The sequence below is a fragment of the Cynoglossus semilaevis genome, chromosome 10 (genome assembly GCF_000523025.1).
Source record: "Cynoglossus semilaevis isolate Cse_v1.0 chromosome 10, Cse_v1.0, whole genome shotgun sequence".
Taxonomy (NCBI): Eukaryota; Metazoa; Chordata; class Actinopteri; order Pleuronectiformes; family Cynoglossidae; genus Cynoglossus; species Cynoglossus semilaevis.
In genome coordinates this window covers 10992285-11010584 of record NC_024316.1, presented here as the reverse complement: position 1 = coordinate 11010584, position 18300 = coordinate 10992285, and the positions used below count along the sequence as shown (strand labels likewise).

The 18300-nt window shown below is 39.2% G+C and overlaps 2 protein-coding genes across 2 annotated transcripts in view; both read left to right on the top strand.

Moving 5' to 3' along the window:
- The window catches only part of prkar2aa (protein kinase, cAMP-dependent, regulatory, type II, alpha A), a 29999-nt gene extending 15767 nt beyond the window's left edge, over positions 1 to 14232 (top strand). The window contains exons 3-11 of the mRNA XM_008318729.3: positions 3962 to 3997; positions 7471 to 7607; positions 9355 to 9461; positions 11016 to 11157; positions 11500 to 11601; positions 11724 to 11798; positions 11925 to 11990; positions 12372 to 12510; positions 13298 to 14232. Of these exons, the coding sequence (XP_008316951.1) occupies positions 3962 to 3997; positions 7471 to 7607; positions 9355 to 9461; positions 11016 to 11157; positions 11500 to 11601; positions 11724 to 11798; positions 11925 to 11990; positions 12372 to 12510; positions 13298 to 13422 (929 nt within the window). The 3' untranslated portion in view covers positions 13423 to 14232. The remainder of the gene's footprint in view (positions 1 to 3961; positions 3998 to 7470; positions 7608 to 9354; positions 9462 to 11015; positions 11158 to 11499; positions 11602 to 11723; positions 11799 to 11924; positions 11991 to 12371; positions 12511 to 13297) is intronic.
- Positions 14233 to 14792: 560 nt separating this feature from the next.
- naa80 (N-alpha-acetyltransferase 80, NatH catalytic subunit) lies at positions 14793 to 17770 on the top strand. Its single transcript, XM_008318728.3, has 2 exons — positions 14793 to 15633; positions 16277 to 17770. Coding segments are annotated over exons 1-2 (963 nt in total). The 5' UTR covers positions 14793 to 15631; the 3' UTR covers positions 17238 to 17770.
- The last annotated feature ends 530 nt before the right edge of the window (positions 17771 to 18300 follow it).

Genomic DNA, 18300 nt, shown 5'->3' with positions numbered 1-18300 from the left:
AATGTCCTCTCTGTCCAGATACGTGGGCTTAGCAAATCTGCTGATACCTACCAGAGTTGGTATCAGCAGCTACCTACCATTGTTTGATTAATATTCTCTATACTACACCATCTGGTAGAGACTGAAGCCATTGTACCTGACTTAAAAGTTACTTTTCACTTTTGCTGTCTTGCTTTTTTAAGCAACTCTTTAATCCGAGCTTGAGCATAAACTTTGGTTTTAGTAGAACTGGTGTCATTATGCCCCTTTTAGTGGGTATCTCAGCTCATCTGAGATACCCACCGTGATCTGACCCATTCATGCTTTTGTATTGAGAAAATCAAAACAAATCAGTTGAGCAGTTTATAGTCGGCCCCTCAGGTGATAACGTTACAGACAATAGTTTTGGTTTTTTTTAAAAAACGGTGATTACTTGGAATGAGAGGACAGTAAAACTTTAAATCACTGCATCAATTACCATCAGTTACGTACCTCCTGAGGTGGTGGTAACATATTGTTTTCCACCAGGTTTTACTATGTATGTTGTAAAAGGTATATTGGAAAATGATTTTTATTGTTGATTTTACAAATAGAGGAAGTCATTCAGCAAACTTCTTACACTTCATTGGTGTTGATGGAAGCTTAGCCTGTTACTAATATACAATGTAAATGTAGATGTATTTCCCTATGTTCTTGGACTTTTGACTGGAGCTACACAGCAAGTCATAGAGGTTTTTCTCTGCAGTTTTAAAAATGCTTCTTTCTTTTCTAAACCGAATGGAACCACTCAACTTAAAGAGAAGAGTTTATTCTTACAGACAGCTGAGGCTCCGAGGGTGACGATAATTGATCAAAACGACTGAGAGGGAAATCAGAAAACAGTATTCAGCTCCTGCCAGTGCATGACTTCTGCTGGTGTTTGCTTTCCAAACACAGTTAAGACTGACACGGGCTGAGCACACTCCCACATGCACCTGAAGAGTCCTAGTGTTGCCACAGTCCTGGATAAATCCTGTGCCGTGGTTGTCTGTCTGTAATATGACAGATCAGTTGGATCATCTGTTCTATATTCTATTGTCTTAGATACATTTGTGTATTGATTTAGTATTCACATATACACAGTTATTTCAGGAAGGAAGTTATTTTAAAGGAAGAGTCTGTTGCATGTTTAACCTAAGGAACACTGTCCCCACTAAAACTCTGCTGCAGTGAATTCAGAACTAGTTTTTGATTGGGCAAAACACTTAAAAAAACTTCATATTAGTATGAAGTTATTCATGTTACAATTATTCATCCACATTTATAGGATAACTGAAAATACTCATCAAAATGTAGTAACTACTAATAAAAAATCTAGGTTATTACTGGTTTAAATAAACCAAAAGACACAATTCTTTTCATTATGTGAATGGGTAAAACAAGTAGACAGTTTCCTTGAAATTGTTTAGTTTAGTTCTATTTAAACTGCCCAGTTTCCTAAGAAAGAGAAATATTCCAGAGATGATTAATTTCTGCTCATGCAAGAACATCCTCTGTGGCCATTGTTGAGGGATACTGGGAGTGGTCACCACAGAGAGTGAAGTGCTAAACTCTCTGCATCTCCCCTGGTGACCATGGGTGAAAGTGGTGCATATGTGTGAGTTTCCCCCAGGCTGCTGTCTTCACAGTCTAGATCTAATAGGCTCTGACAGCACAGTAATAAGGTAATAGTGGACACACACTGCGTATGTGTACGTGTACCAGCAGTGAACTATGTCCCGGCTGGACGATATCAGCTCAGTGTGAGAAACCAGGCCTCGAGGTTCTTGACCTCAATGTATGAAGGGTTTCAATCAGAACTCTGTTCCGGGCAGCTGTGTGAATTCACAAACATACAAATACATATGTATATTTAAAATCACATGTGTCATGTCATGCTATTATCCTGATAGTCATTCTGTAGGAGGAACATCATTTCTATTTAACAACTTACTGAAATTCAATGACTTATGCAAGCAATTGTTGGGTCCCACCACAATTTAGATCCTGGGGAAGTTGGAATTATGTTCCGCTCTGCAATACCACGGTTATTGGTTACCATTTGCACTTTTTGAAAAATGTGTTCAGTACACATCTGTATTGATACTGGACATCCTGTACCAAACAGTTTGGTAAGAAGTGTGTATCATTACACCACTAATAAGCATTTGTGACCTGCAAATACGTTTTAGAAACCTCATACATATATATAGTCTGATTTCCAGTCATATAGAATAACAAGGCTAAACAAGGCTAAATGGCAGAAAAGGTATGGTGCATTGGCATCGGTTGTAAACCCTTTTGCAGACACAAATATACACTGATACAGATACACTTTTCTGCTCTGGACTTTCTGAAATAATGATCAGAAAATGGAGCTCAGGTTTAACCTGTTTGGCGTAATGTTACTGGTGAAACTAAGCTTTTTTTTTCATTATGCAGCAAGTTAAAAAAAAGTTCAGAACAAATTATAATTTATTCCAAAGATTTTTTGCAAGGTGCTTGTACCACACAAACCCACTGTATTCACCAGCAAGCTATCATTAGCCTGAGGGAAACCCTGAAGTCATGTCTGTCAGACCAGCAGGTATTGGAAAGGATTTTATCTTGGCTTCTGCTGTGTGCACTCAGCAGGGAAAACCACCAGCAGGTGGGACCAGTTTGATTTAACAGTGTTCACTGGTAACCCAACACCCCAAAATACATGACTACGATTTTACCCATCTAGAAGGTCTTGGTTTAGTGTCGTGCTGGTGTGTTTGCCTGGTAACACTTATGATAGTACGTACAACAGTTCCCCTTGAACTCCATTAACTCCTGCCGTCACAGCAGTGTATTCCATTGAGATGATGGTACTATTTTTTTCTGGCCAATTTCTGCAAGTCTGACCTACAAACCTTATTTCCAGAAATAATTTTCAATAAAAGTAATAATAATAGTCAGCTAATAATAAATACCAATTCTGTTGTTTAATACTGTTACAGAAGTACCTGACTTTTGCAGTCTAAGGTTGTTGAGTTCCTGATAAATGGGTAAAGTGTAATATGGACACATTAAAATTATTCAATTTATGATAGATAGATAGATAATATTTCTGTCACATGTAAGAGAAATACAAGTGTTCTTGCCTGACACAGTGTTTGTTGTATAAACAGAACAATTAGTTGTCATCTTTTGTGAGGGACATTGAGCTATAATTACTGGGTGTGACCTAAATGTCAGATCTGAAAGAACAGCATGGCATGAGGAGATGATTTACTGCCAATACGTGATGATTTGCAACTTTGAAATGTTGTCTTTGTGTTTTGTTTGACTCATGCTTCACATACATATTTAGGATGCCTGTGTTGAGGTCTACTTGAATGGTCATCCTAAAGGTTCTAAACCTTATCTTTATAACACAAGCCGGAATTGTAACAGCTTGGGTCTTTTGATTCTTGACCAGAAACAGACAGGCCTCTTCGCAATGTGAAAACAAAAATTAATTTTGTTAAAACCAAAATTAAATGACACACCTGTCAGAATGTAGTAAGAAAATGGCTAGCTGAATTGGAGCAGCGTAATGAATACTTACGTAACTGTCATTCTTCCGTTGTGTATTATTCTAATATATGACAGGTATAACTTCTAGCTGGAGCAGATATTTGTTACTTTACAATTTCTGTATTTTTTTTTATCCTTTAGCCTGTCTCTGATCTTGTTCTACTTCTACGTCCGCCTAGCTAACTTGTTGTTGATGTTGACTTGTTCATCTGTCCGCGTTTCCTTCTGAGCTGCTCGTCTTCTGACCTCACTGCCTTTTTAGTCTTTGATTCCTTTGCTTCATGCGCGCCGCTCACTTCAGAAAGTGTCATGAAGCTTTTATGGACAAATGATACGCTTGTAATGGGGATTTGAATGTAAGTATATCGTTAAAATAAAGTAAATACAGCAATGCTAATATCACCTCTCCCTCTCTTCACAGCTCCTCCGCCCAGCAGATTCAATAGGAGAGTGTCAGGTAAGACGTGTGTGTTTGTTCGCTAGTATGTGTGTTTGACGTCATGTACTTGGTTTGTTATCAACACTAGCGGCTATGTCTAAGACGCTCACCTGCAGCTCCTGTTTGAAGTACGTGTATGAGTGTGTGTGTGTGTGTCTGTCTGTGTCATATACATGTGAATTGCTGCTGAGATGTAGTCTCTCTCTCTTTCTCTCTCTCTCTCTCTCTCTCTCTCTCTACAAACATAACCAGAGGTAAAGTGTTGGTTGTGTCCTCTACATTCTGTCTTGGAATCAGCCATATTGAGCATACTGCACTCTTTATTTTCTCACGCTCCACACATTGTTGACATATCGATAAGACTGTCGTCAGTCATTACGCGGCCCTGCACTTTGTTTAGGCCCCGGGTGTGTGAGCTGATTATCTTTACATTTCTTATCACTGTTGATAAAACCAGTGTCTAAGGGTTTATTGTGAAGTTTCTGGAGGTAGTTATGAGGTAAGTTGATAACCCTTTGACTAGTAGCATTGTATATATATTATATATATATACATATATATACATATATATATATATATACATATTAGCTTTGGGAAATTGTGTGAATACAGCAGATGGTATGTCCATGTTGTTAAAAATATTTAACATGCGTAAAGGTACATTCAACATAAAAACAAAAACACAAGGCCTGAAATAACCCATTATAATATACTACATGACAGTACAAACAACCCGTGCAGAAAACTCTTTAGGGACACAGGTCACAAAAACATTGTCAGTGTGCATCTGCTGTTTCTATTGTCTCCAAAATAATTAAAGAAATGACTCATCGTTCATGAAGCATCTTTTAATATGTTAGAAAATAATAACTAGGTTAAGCCTGTTCCCGCTCGTTAACAACCAAATTGTTTCCTGTGTGTCAGACAGTTTGTTTTAGTAAAGCATAAATGTTCATAATAATCAGTCAATTATGCTGTACTGCAACTCTTTGAGACATTGGCTGTATCTTCAAACAATTTCAGACAGATTAGGGATAATTGAACAAACAGCGTTCATTTCCTGCACAGTGAAAAGACAGACAGTGAAAACTGGGGGAAATATAAAATAAATTATGCAACAAAGACGAGCAAATACTTCTTTACAGAGGAGACTGCGGCCTGTATGCATTATTAGTTAATGGTCAAGTGTCCAAACAATGCTACGTACATCAGTCAGCTTTATCCTTCAGTCTTATACATTATAATTAAATCCATTCAATCTATAGACCCTAACACATTATCAGCCAATAGTTTAAATAATAATAACTAACCAAAACTATAACACAAACCAAAAGTGTGTGTGAGACCATGGATTTCTCACTAATATTTTGTAAAGTTAGTTGTTCAGTGGTCTGCAGTAGTAGTTGACATGTCAATGACATATGTCTATACATTTTTAAATGGTTTCTAATATAAATAATAATCAAGTATTTATCAATGCAGTACATTTGTTAAACAGGTTCCAGACAGGTTGGCCATATTTACATTAGATAACTAACAATGTCACATTGTTGTTTTCACAGGCGTCTAGGCAGATTAACTCTGACAATGAACACACACACACACACACAGACAGATTTTTTTCTGTATGTAATGAGATGTTTGCTCTTTAAAAGCCTTTACGGGAAACGACTCAGGGCTGTAATTGAATTTGTAGTCAGGACAGGTAGTGGAAGACTGCAACTGTAAACATTGCAGAGGATATTTCAGGCAGTAGGACATGGCCTTGGGGTTAGTTAAAGCTATCGGAGCTATTTAACTCTTATACCTATTTAATGACTTACAAACAAACTCCTTTTTTGTGAAACTGTCATTTAACACAGTGAGGACAACAATAATGTAAGTAACATTTTCAAGGTAAATGTTAATGTTAAATTAAATAAGGACTATTTGTCCTAAATAAGGGGAAAAAAATCTACAGCATTATAGCGTTCACCTTCACTGGTCACCTCTCATTAGAACAAATGCCAGTGCAGCACAGAGCAGACAGCAAACAAAGGCATCTGACCAACTTTGATGGACAGTAAAAAAACAGTTTGACGTCAAACAGCACAGTCATGGCAGACTGTGCATAGCAGCTGTAAACAAAAATACCTCCATGTAATCAGACCTGAGTGAAAGGGAGCTCGGCACGAAGCATTAACTGGCAGCTTATTTGTTTAACATCACAACTCAAAATCTTATCACAGCCTGAAAGAATAGATGTGATTTTCTGTCACCTTTGTTTTGGCTTCTGACTTTGAGAAAGAGAGAGAGAGAGCGAGAGAGCTTACTCCAGGTACAGCTAAAGAAATGCTAATATTAACTATATGCTATATTAATATAATATTAACTTTTGTACTGAAAACAATAAAACATGTTATAAAGAACAATGTTTGACAAGAAAGCCTGCCGTGGGTTTTACACTGGCAAAGAACAAATGAGTTCAGACCACTGTGAATCAACTCCTACTCCCCCATCATCACTGTGGAACATTTCAGAGGTCGTGCCGTTCTTTGGCATGATTGGTATTATGGATAAAGTGTACCACTCTCGGTTGTGCGTAAGCACACATCTTCAAGATGGAATAGCATGGAATGTTCCAGAGAAACAAGGCATGTTTCTGTTGAGCTGTAGGTAATGACGCCTTGGAACGACCTTGTCTGTGTTTTCCTACCAGGTGGTGAAACTTCACCGTGTGCTTCTCACTGTACTGCTGTCCTTTCTTTCCCTCTCCTCCCGACGGTCCCCTCAAAGGGGGTTATGCTGTTGTTATGCCATACCTTCCCTTGAACTTTTTCCTTTAAAGATATCTCTCGATTTAGGATGACTCTCTTGATAATTGATGCGACTATTTTCAAACTGCGGAGTTAGGATTTAAATAGACGGGTTTTTGAAACAGTGTTTCTCAAATGGAACTTGAAAGTGACAGATAATGTACATCCTTGGATATATTTATCTGTCAGAGAAAAATAGGTTTTTTCTGGTTTTCTAAGAAATATATTGGATGGATCTTATAAGTACTTGGTTGTTTTTCTGTTTAACTGACAGAGAATGGTTTGATTGGTAAAAAAAAAAAAAAAAATGGAGGACTGACTGACATCAAAACTCACGACTGAGGTACAATCAGGAGAGGTCGCAGAGCTGGTATTTGCCCTGCTCTGAGCCCCCGCTGTTTGAACATCCTAATGATGCCGCAGGTGGCCTTCTTCCACCAGGTTGTCACTGCCTGAGCTGGCTGCCCTCTTGTAGCTGCTGCTGTGTGATTTTATTTTGATTATGTATCCTTGTTGTCAAGGTTGGGCGGCGGCCTTGGGGGAAGCATCTACGTCACGGTCTGCTTTGACCAAATTTGTCTCTGGACTTCAGAATGCTCTCTCACTGTCAATGTTTGTGTTTGTCTAATTAGAGTGTAATGGCACAAGACACTGTTATTACAGGGCGTAATGAAGGTTTTCACGTCTGCATTCCAGTGTGTGCTGAGGCATTCAACCCAGATGAGGACGACGAGGACACAGAGCCCAGGGTGGTTCACCCCAAAACAGACGAGCAGCGTTGCAGACTGCAGGAGGCCTGTCGAGACATTTTACTCTTCAAAACGTTAGATCAGGTAAAGAATATCTCAGGGAAGAGAGAAAGTTCTCACATTTATTTCACAAGAACTGTAGTTAAATTATTTACAAATGAGCCTAAAGCAGGGACTCCAATCCCTTGTGCCATTGTAAGAGTTCAACGGGTGTGCTGTGAGAATATCACGATTTTGTGTTAACTAAAAAAGTCCAAGTCCATGCAGGCTTTGAGTACATTTTGATGTACAGACCATTTCTGAATATAAGTCGCAGCATCAGACAAACTACTCACATAAAAATCACAACTTACAGTAGTCTGGAAGTACATTGGTTTTATTTTTCTATAGATATCATTATACCTTATACCAAAGTTACAGCCAAAACCAGTGCAGCATTTTCAGTCTATTTTCAGGACTTTTTTTGCAGCCATAGTTCAGGAGAGGTTAACTGAGTCCATTAGTTCTGACCTGCAGTTAGTTCTTCTTCACATGCCAACTATAAAAGTGCACTTGAAAGATTCAGAGAGAGCCATCTAGTACAGCTACACTTTTATCCTCTTTTCTATTCATTCACTTTATTTGTCATTTATCCACCTAATGTGAGTCCATTACAGCTGTGTTCTTCTTGTATTTTAATGACCACCTCTGGACAAATCTCCTGCTGTTCATGTCTGTATTGATGTGATCACAGCGACAGTGTAAGGCACCAAAAACAGGCCAGTGAAAGTTTTCTTGTGAACATAGACTGGGACAAAGAAAAAAGAAGAAACGTCTTCAGCTCTGACAGCGTTGCAGCCAGACCTTCACCACATTTCCCTCATCTGTCTGCATCCTCAGCAACTTGTTTTTGTTGTTGTTTTTTTATCTTGTCTGGCATCAAAGAACTGTCTGAGAATTTTCCCTCGGAGTCTCACACAGAATCAGATGCATGTAAATCATAGTGGACACTTGTGTCTTCAAACGCAGAAAGTATGGCCACCGGGCAACTGCTGTTGTTCAGGTCAGATGATACACAACAGAGAAAGTGTTTATATAAATAAACGTTACACGTCGTCTATTACCTCGGCCTAATCTGCATGTCATTTACTGGCTTTAAACTTTGTTGAAAAGTGCACTCCATCATTTACTAACTGTTCTGTTCAACGTCTGTGTTGACTTGTAGTACATCATGTTTCCTCTGGCAGAGCAGGATGGGTTTTTTTGTAATCCATTATTTTAAATTGTTTTTTTAAACGTTTTTAAAACTGCTTTCCTTTGTTGACCAGGACGCACCTGTTATTTGTTTGAATAAATCTGTGTAATTATGGAGGCTTCAAATCCCAGGGGCAACAATAATCGAAAATTGCTTTTAAAATGGAGTCCGAAATCAAATTTAAAAATTGGTTGACTCACAGTGTCATGAATAAAATTAAAATTCCCGGTGTGGTTTTTGAATCATGACAGAGAGAGTGGTGGCAAAGTAGAACATTTTTACACTCATCAGGAATTACAGCTGCATCAACTAAATACAAATTAAATTGCAATTACTGGGAATCACGATGGAAGACGATGATCATGTTTGCAGCTAATTTTACGGCGTAATGGTGATTGTGCTTTCTGGTTATACATAACGAAGAGTTAATGCTCTCTTTGTGAATGGTGCGCTGCTAGCCATAGAAGCTGGTTTGAATGCATTAAAGCCTTTTTATATGGCAGAGCGAAAGTGCACCACTGTAAACAACAACCTTGTAGCTTCACTTTTGTCTTGCATCATTGACACGCTGTCTAATGTTTTTTTAAACCCATCCAGGAGCAGTTCTCTCAGGTGCTAGATGCCATGTTTGAATCACGGGTTCAGCCCCAGGAACACGTCATCGACCAGGGCGATGATGGAGACAACTTTTATGTCATAGAGAGGTAGGAGTCGTTCTCCTCAAAAGCAGCTTCCCTCGTATATTGTTAATGTCATCGTCATACAACATGTTTTAAACTCCTTAAAGCCCAAGGCACATAGAGAGGTTTCTGGTTTAATATTATTTTCTTCTTTTTCTTCTTCTTCTTATTATATAACCCCTTACAAACATGCTGTTGAAGAAGAAACACTCAAGTAAACACCAGATCAATATTTCAACATGACCTTTGAAACTGCCAACATAAAGCAGAACACAGCAAGGCCTATGGCATCTATAACAGTAAAAATTAACTAAATGATTTGTTTGTTTTTTAATGATATCAGGTTTTGATGAAGATGTCTGTAGAGTTCCATTTGTATATAAGTTGCCTTTATGTCCTGTAATCTGTATATACTCACTACTGTGCAACACACACGTTGCTTCATTAGCTCCTGTTACTTTAAGAGCAGCCTACCAGGTCATACCCTAATTGTCCCTGCCTTTTCTTTTGCCTGTTATGTGTAGGTGGATGTTAATGTCACCATTAGGGTGGAGTGTGAGCACGAACACAGGGAGGGAGGGACAGAAAGGCAAAAACAAAAGCCATCACCTCATAGAAGTCGGTCCTTTTTTTCTGTTGTCTGTTGGTTGTTAGAACTGGGGGGGGGGGGGGGGGGGGGGGGTGTAGAAGACCCCTGCAGTCCTGCTGTACTTGACACAACTTTAGTCCAACCGCACTGTTCAGTTCAGACCTTTCTCACATCAAGTGTAAATGCTAAAAATAATCTGCAGTAATAGAATAAACAATGGCTTCTTCCTGATTTTTATTTTCGTTGTTTCCCTCTACAGTCTTTTTAAAATACTGGGAACTAAAAGGTCAACGTCCAGCTGACGTCCTCAGCCAGCTTTCCTTATTTATGCCTGGTCCATCATAGTGCTTCTATGTTTGCAGTGAATACAGCAGGTCCACCACTAGATGATGATGTTAGCGTAGGGGAGTGACATCGGTACTGAGGGGCAGTAGGTGAGACCCCCTGTGTATAACCCTACCTGGGCTGAAGTTAGAACGTTATCTTTAAAAGAACTGCAGCATCATTTTCATTCAGGTCCTGCATTCTTGTTTATCCTTTTAAAGAATAAAAAATCCACTGACCTGAATTTGAACTGAGTTTGGGTTTTGATTAGTCACGAGTGAGTTTATGAGCAGAGAAACTCTCAGTTCTTTAATCAACAGCGGGTTTGAATTCAGCAGAATCGTTACTTGGAATTCATAGCTGGATAGAGCTTTCACAGGTCTGTACCTCAATATAAATAACACACCATCTCACAGTAAAAGTGATGTGTGGATATTCATGATCAACTGTTCTCAGCAGTGTCCACTACAGAGGACATGGTCCCTCTCATCACTGTAATCCTGTCAAACTAAGTAATTCCTAAAACCCCAGCAGCAACAAGATCCTTAATCCTGCTATTAACCTAATGGAAGAAGAGACTGGAGGAATAACGCTGCACATTAGGAACATAATTATATTGACATGCACTTGGGGCACCTCTTCTCTCTCTCTCTCTCTCTCCACAGGGGTATATATGACATTGTGGTATCAGGAGTATGTGTGGGTCAGTACAATAATAAGGGCAGCTTCGGGGAGCTGGCACTCATGTACAACACGCCACGTGCTGCCACCATCATTGCCACCCAGGAGGGAGCGCTATGGGGCCTGGTAAGAACATGAAAAAGAGAAAACAGACATTAAATGTAAGAGCAGCATATGACTAAAAAATAATGTGTCTTGGTTTATTTTCTGGGTCTTTAAGATCAAAGATAATCTCAGAATAATCTGAGGAATTCCTGAATATCCAGCATGGGTTCACCGCCCAGTCCACAGTTACAGCACATTGATGTGTGAAGCCCATCCATGTTAAGAATGAAGTCGTTTTGATATGAATGGAGCCAGGGTTCTTCTCATGTAGTTAATGCTGCTGTTGCTCCCCCGTGTGGTCATTTAGAGAAGAGGAGGCAACAGTCGGATAGAATCTTGACTTCAAGTGTTTGTCTTTCTCAGGACCGTGCCACCTTCCGTAGGCTCATTGTGAAGAACAACGCCAAGAAGAGGAGGATGTACGAATCGTTCATCGAGTCTGTGCCCTTACTTAAATCACTGGAGGTGAGGTTATTATCCTGGTAAATGGAAACACAACCAGACAGGTTGGAATAATGACAAAAAACACCTTTACTGTAGTTGAATATCATTATTGAGCCGTTCTCGCTCGTCTTTTCTCTGTGCAGGCAACAGAAAGGATGAAGTTAGTGGACGTACTAGGAGCGAAGCAGTTCTCAGATGGCGAGCGAATCATCACACAGGTATGACCCAGAAATAGCTGATCTGGGTTCACAGAGACAGAGACTCCAGCATTTCTATTCCTAACATAACTCTGACTGCCCTGTCACATTTTTGAAAAAAATGTGTGTTAACGTGTGTTTTTCCAGGGAGACAAGGCTGAATGTTTCTACATTGTAGAATCTGGAGAAGTCAAGATCATGATGAAGAGTAAAGTACGAACCTTCTTCTTACCTTTTTCAACTGCATTTTCTGTTTGACTGTGATTTTCAAGCTTAAAATTTTCATTTTAAAAACCAGTAATGAATGAAATCATTAGTTCTCTGCTCACAGGCGCTTTAATAACGTCTAACAGGAGACCTGTTGGTTCAGGATGTGCCGTCTTCTTCCATTTACTGTTCAGGGGATTTTGACAGTGACAGCCCACACTAGCCATTAAAAGCTGCCAGAATACAAAAGTGTTTTTGCCTAGCAACAGCGGGAATCACAATAGTCTCAGCTGCTCCGCAGAGCTCACTGGAGGTGAACAAGAATGAGGTACTCAGAGCTTCCTAACCTTTTAATCCCCCGACTCTTCTCATCTGTCCTCCCCGCAGACAAAGGCAGGCCATGCAGACAACGCGGAGGTGGAGATAGCGCGCTGTAGCAGGGGTCAGTACTTTGGGGAGCTGGCCTTGGTCACTAACAAGCCCCGGGCCGCCTCGGCCTACGCAGTCAGCAGTGTGAAGTGTTTGGGTAAGACAGAACAGTTTTAAACCCTTTTGTGTGGTTTGACATCCAATCAGAACTGACAGTGATGGTAATGTTCCCTGTTTTAAAGTAATGTGCAAAGTGGAGGTTGTTTTTTTTAAAAAAAAAAAAATCATTAAAACATGTGTATGATGATGCTTTTTCAAGACTTAGAATAGAATACACACACCTTGAAGATTATAATTAAAGGACTTTCCATATAAATATATATATATATAACTTGAAATGAAATTATTTACACTGTTTTATAACAAAGTGAATGTGCAGTACATCTCAATACAAATTTTAAAGCAATACATTTGAATCAACCACACAAACCCAGACTGATCCTTTTGTATGAGTCATGTATTTGCACAGTTGTTGAATAATGTCAAGTGTCTGTTGTTTTCATTCGCTCACACACAGTTCGATGGCTCTTCATCTCATTCACCATAACCTTTTATTTTCATTATTCAGTTCATTTCATTTTTATTTTAAGTGGGTTTATTATTTCATCCTCTCCAATAATGACCTGCTCTTCACTTTTTTTATAGTTTTTTTAATATTTTGTCAGAATTTCACATTATTGGATTTAGACTTTGATAGCAGATGTGATCAGCGATTGTCACGGAATTAATTTTCTTTACACACTTTTTACACCTGTGTTAGTTTTTCTATTAGAAGCAACATTTTTTGGGGTGGGAACAAAAAGACAGTCGATGATGATTCAGCTCAAACTATGTCTAACTTTCTCTGCTACTCTGTCCCACACTTTTCCCCTGTCTCCCTGCAGTAATAGACATCCAGGCGTTCGAGCGCCTCCTGGGCTCCTGTAAGGAGATCATGAAGAGAAACATCGCCCACTACGAGGAGCAGCTGGTAGCCCTCTTTGGTTCCAGCATGGACCTGAGAGACTAAGCCTCCCACTCCGCCCTCTGTGCCTTCTATCACACACACTCGTTCTATCTTACACACGCACACACACACACATATACAGAAAAATCAACAAACACGCACATCTTTACCATCTTGCAGTTCTTACAGACTCACAAGTTGTACACATTCATTCCAACACATTAGAATGTTGTACGTGGTCCACTTGCAGGTACAAATGTCCTCCCAACACATGAAATCACACACACACACACACACACACATATACTGGCACCTAAGTGTATGTATAGGCACAAAGAGGTGCCAACTTTACCCACGTGCACATGCTGACACACGGACACAGCTAACTGAAGGACACACACTGTTTATTGAGCCAGCTCAGTATGAAAAAAGTCCATGATGTAATGACCTTAATGCGGGTGATGCAGTGTGAGGACAAAGGACACACACACACACACAGGTATAAACACACTCCTCATTTATAAACACCTCATGTTTTACACAGGCCGGCTTGACACGAGCACTTAAAGAAGTCAGTCGTTCCAACAATCCTCAGCCAAGGACACATTTCTCACACACTCCCCACACTGAAACACACAAACACATACAGATATTCAAACACACAAAAACACACATACAAGCAGCCACACTTGCAAAAATGGACACATTGTGGTGAAATGGTGACAGAAAAACGTTTAAAAAATCTCTGAAAAGGAAAACAAATAAAATGCAAAAAAAAAAAGGTGATACGTTTAAAGACGACAAAAGTTTTAGAAATGTTTTATGAAGACAAAAAAAAAAAAAAACAGAAGCTTTGATAAAATATTATTTAAATAAAAAAAGTGTTTCCTCTTCAGGATGCCGGAGCGCAGAACTTTGTGGTTGCGTTTCCATTTCTTCCTCTACTGTTGTTGATTGAGTTAAGTTGAGTTAGTGCTGGTGATTATTGAAGTACCACAGAAGAGCAGTGGGAAAAAAAACCCAACGAGACGTCCGTGTTTTTCTGGGACATTGTTACTCTATTATTGACGCCACACTTCATTGTATTAAATTAATTATTAATGTATTATTATATATTCATTTATTATTTTTGTTTTGTTTTGACCAATTCTGATAAAAAATAATCTATCTCTGACAAATGTAAAAAAGAGAAAAAATCTAATAAAAACAACAGTGCTTATTTCTTGTTGATAATCCTTGAATGAGTTATCCTGGATAAGAAAAAATTGAAAAAAATAAAAAACATTTTGCTAAAATCCTCTGCTTCTTTGAAGTTCTACTTGCTCTCTGTTCATGTCTGAACTTTATTTGCAGTTTTAGTCAAGCACTAAATAAAAGTGCAAATTTATATTAGGGTGTTAAAGCCTGAAACAGCAGGTGATAAACAGGGATTTACATTTATGTTGAATTGGTAAGTGGTCTGTAAGAAAACATTAGGTTTTTACCATCTACCTACTGGGAAAAACCACTAGTATAAACTACTACATCTGGAATTGATTGACAACCCTCCTGATATATGACAACTGCACTAATCACCGAGCTGCAGCTGCACTATTACTGTTGACACTGTAGAACACTTGTTATTTAAAACCATGAAATAGTAAGGCTGATGTGGAGCAGCAATGGTCAATGTTTTCTCTGGGTAAGAACACCTAGCAGCATTGTTTTACATCAGAGTATTTATTGTATGGATTTTTCGTGTTTACTGGATCACACAACATTTAATGTTTTGTTTAATATTTGTAAAAATGAAAGATTTAAGTATAAAATCACTTTGTTTTTTTTATTTTTTCATTTTAGTTTTAAAGGTAAAAGCTGACGTTACTATTGTTTCTTTTTATTTGAAGGATATTCAAAAGACTACTCTGTCCACATAAAATAAGTATGTACCTCAGAGACATGGCTATGATTAAAGGTCTTTCAGATTTATGTCAATATATTCACTACTTTTGTTTTTGAATATAAATATACACATTGTTTGTATTATGCAACCTCCATACACTAGATGGCGAACGAGTTTTGTGACCACTGAGTTTACTGCAGCATTTCCTGTTTCAGAGAGTTCAGTAGTTGCCGCTTATAAGAAACTGATTCTGGATCTGATTTTACCGGCAGCAATTTGCTACGACAGATCTTGGTAGATGATGAATCCAACTGACACAAGGTCAGCGGTCACATACACCTACGAGAGGAGGGCAGGAACTCATTGAGTCGAGCCGCCCGACCAAGCAGCATGTAAGTAATGTTTAATGTTAGTGAGACATTAGTTCACTAATAAACACGTGCACGTTGTAGGTGTTTTTAAATAATAAATGAGCGTCTGCTACTAAGTTGAAAGTGTAATTGAGACCATCAACATGTAGCTCTCAGCTGTCACTGCACTCATTTACCTTACATGGAAGTAAGGTAGCGAGGGAGAGAACATTCAAACAACGGTTTTAGAAAAACAAGTTTAGAAAGTTTAGAAAGTTTAGAAAGACAATTACGATTCATGCATACGAACAAAGCAAAGCCATCGGAAATAAAGTTAGATTGAATCGGTTTTTGGGCTTCTCAGTTAACATTACTGCAGCTCGTTAGGCTACAGTCGTCAATAACACACCAAACTAGCATGTAAATGGTGCTATACTTGTATTACATGTTTAAATTAAGAAAGTGTTATTGCTTAGAAATACAAGTACACATTATGCTATTAGGACAAGTTTTTTCATTGAAGCGTGAAGTGTCACACCAGCTGTAAATTTCAATGTCTTGCTTAAATATATTAATATTCCACCATACACCAAAACTACAGAACTGAGGAAGTGCATTTCTATATCACTGACATTTTTCTCAGTTTAAATTCGACTGACTATTAGTTAAACCCTGATCACCACAGGTCTGAGACAATAACATCATCAGTGTCCAAACCACTGTCTGAAGAGGAGTTACATGTTGGTCTAAGCAACGTCACTCTGTCAGAGACTCAGAAACACAATGATGAAAAGAATCCAGACACGAACTCTGACCAACCAGGGAGAATCCATGTGGTTCCGATCCACCGACGTCCAGATCTTCTGGTCCCCTGTGCTGACCTGGTCAACTCTGAGTGGCAGAGGAGTCCAGCTGCTCGGATTCACACTCTGCAGAAGTCCTGTCCAGAGTTTCCAATCTCCTTGGTTCTTCTACAGGGTCGCAAAGAGAAGGAGCGGGTGCTCGGCCACGTCAGGCTCTCCAGGGTCGTGGGTCACGGCAACAGCCTCTTTGTCGAGTCGGTGGTTGTGACCAAAGTGGAGCGAGGGAAGGGCTACGGACGGACATTGATGGAGGAAACGGAGCAGTACGCAAGGAGTCGAGGGTTCAAGCGCCTGTGTCTCACCACCCATGATAAACAGCACTTCTACGCCCACCTGGGCTACGTCCTGTCCACACCGGTGCAGAATGCAGGTTCCATGACAACATTTATGCCCATGGAGATGCTGCTGAAGTTCTCCAGGATGACAAATGAAGAAATGAGCAACCAGAAACCATCGAGGACACTGACGGATGCTCAAATACCACCAGACAGTGCTCCTTCTTCAATCCCTGCTCCTCCGCCACCACCTCCTCCTCTTCCACCTTTTTCTAAATGCATACCACCTATTGCCCCAACCTTTTCAACCACTGCTTCTTGTCCACCACCACCACCACCTCCTCTTCCTTCTTCTAATTACAGAACTTCTACTACCTTCACCACTCCTCATCCTCCTCCACCACCTCCACCTCAGTCTAAAGGGCAGCTTGTAGTTCAGACCCTGACTGAAACTCCCTACAGAGACGCCAAAGGAGTTCCAATCTTCTGGATGCACAAAGACATTTGATGGACATTATATTACAGACATTTGAAAATGCAGAGAAGGAAAAAGACCTCTACATTTCCTGCTATATTTTTGGATTACAACACGACAGAAATGGACATGGACGGAAATAAAGAAAATTAACACTTGACATTGTGAACAGTAACTGTAACTTTTCAGGAAACTCTTATTCTATATTTCACTGTGAATGCTATTTTGGCAAAAGGTCAACATGAAATAGAATACTATTTTTTTTAAATAAATATATTTTATCACTGTAGATATTTAAACAGGACAATTTGTCCCTGTAATGTTAGCTCATCTGGAGCTGAGACTCTGTTCAGCTTGAAAGTTAGTTTTGACCTCAGAAGATCACGAAAAATAACTTGAAGATTATTGAAGCTGCTTTGCACCATTATGTGCTGAACTTAATTTTCTTTTGTTGTTGTTGTTACATCAAAATATTAAAGGTAAATATTGAAGGTGCTACTGTTGAACAACAAGATTTTTGGTTTTTGAAATTTTCTGGAAATAAATGTATTTCTGTTACATTTTACTTTGTGTTTTTTCATCTTTCTAGTATGTGTGTGTGTGTACTGTATGTATATATGTATATATATACACACACAAAGCAAAAAAAGCAAGTTGCACATGTGAAATTATTAAAAACGTTACATTTTAATTTTCCAGTTTTTATGAACACATTCAAAAACAATCCTGTCTATATTTACATTCTAACAAACAGCATTTAAAGCACAAATGCTAATTAAGTTTGTGTGAGGGGGTGTGTAGTTTCCTGTGCTGTGTTGACGTCAGGTCCCGCCTCCTCTGGTCACTGTCAGGTTGTGTCTCAGTGCCTGCAGCTCTTGGATCAGCTGTGACAGCTGTGTGGCTGCAGCTTCTTTCTGCCTCACTGCTTCTGTCAGCCTCTGTAATGCTCCGCCTTGTTGGACTGGAAACAGAACAGACACAAAACACAAATGCAGTCGAACACGGACAAATACTGTATTGCAAGGATGCACATGTGGAGTGTGTCTCCATGACGAAGCTCTCAGTTGGGACATCACGGCACCTGACAAAACATCTA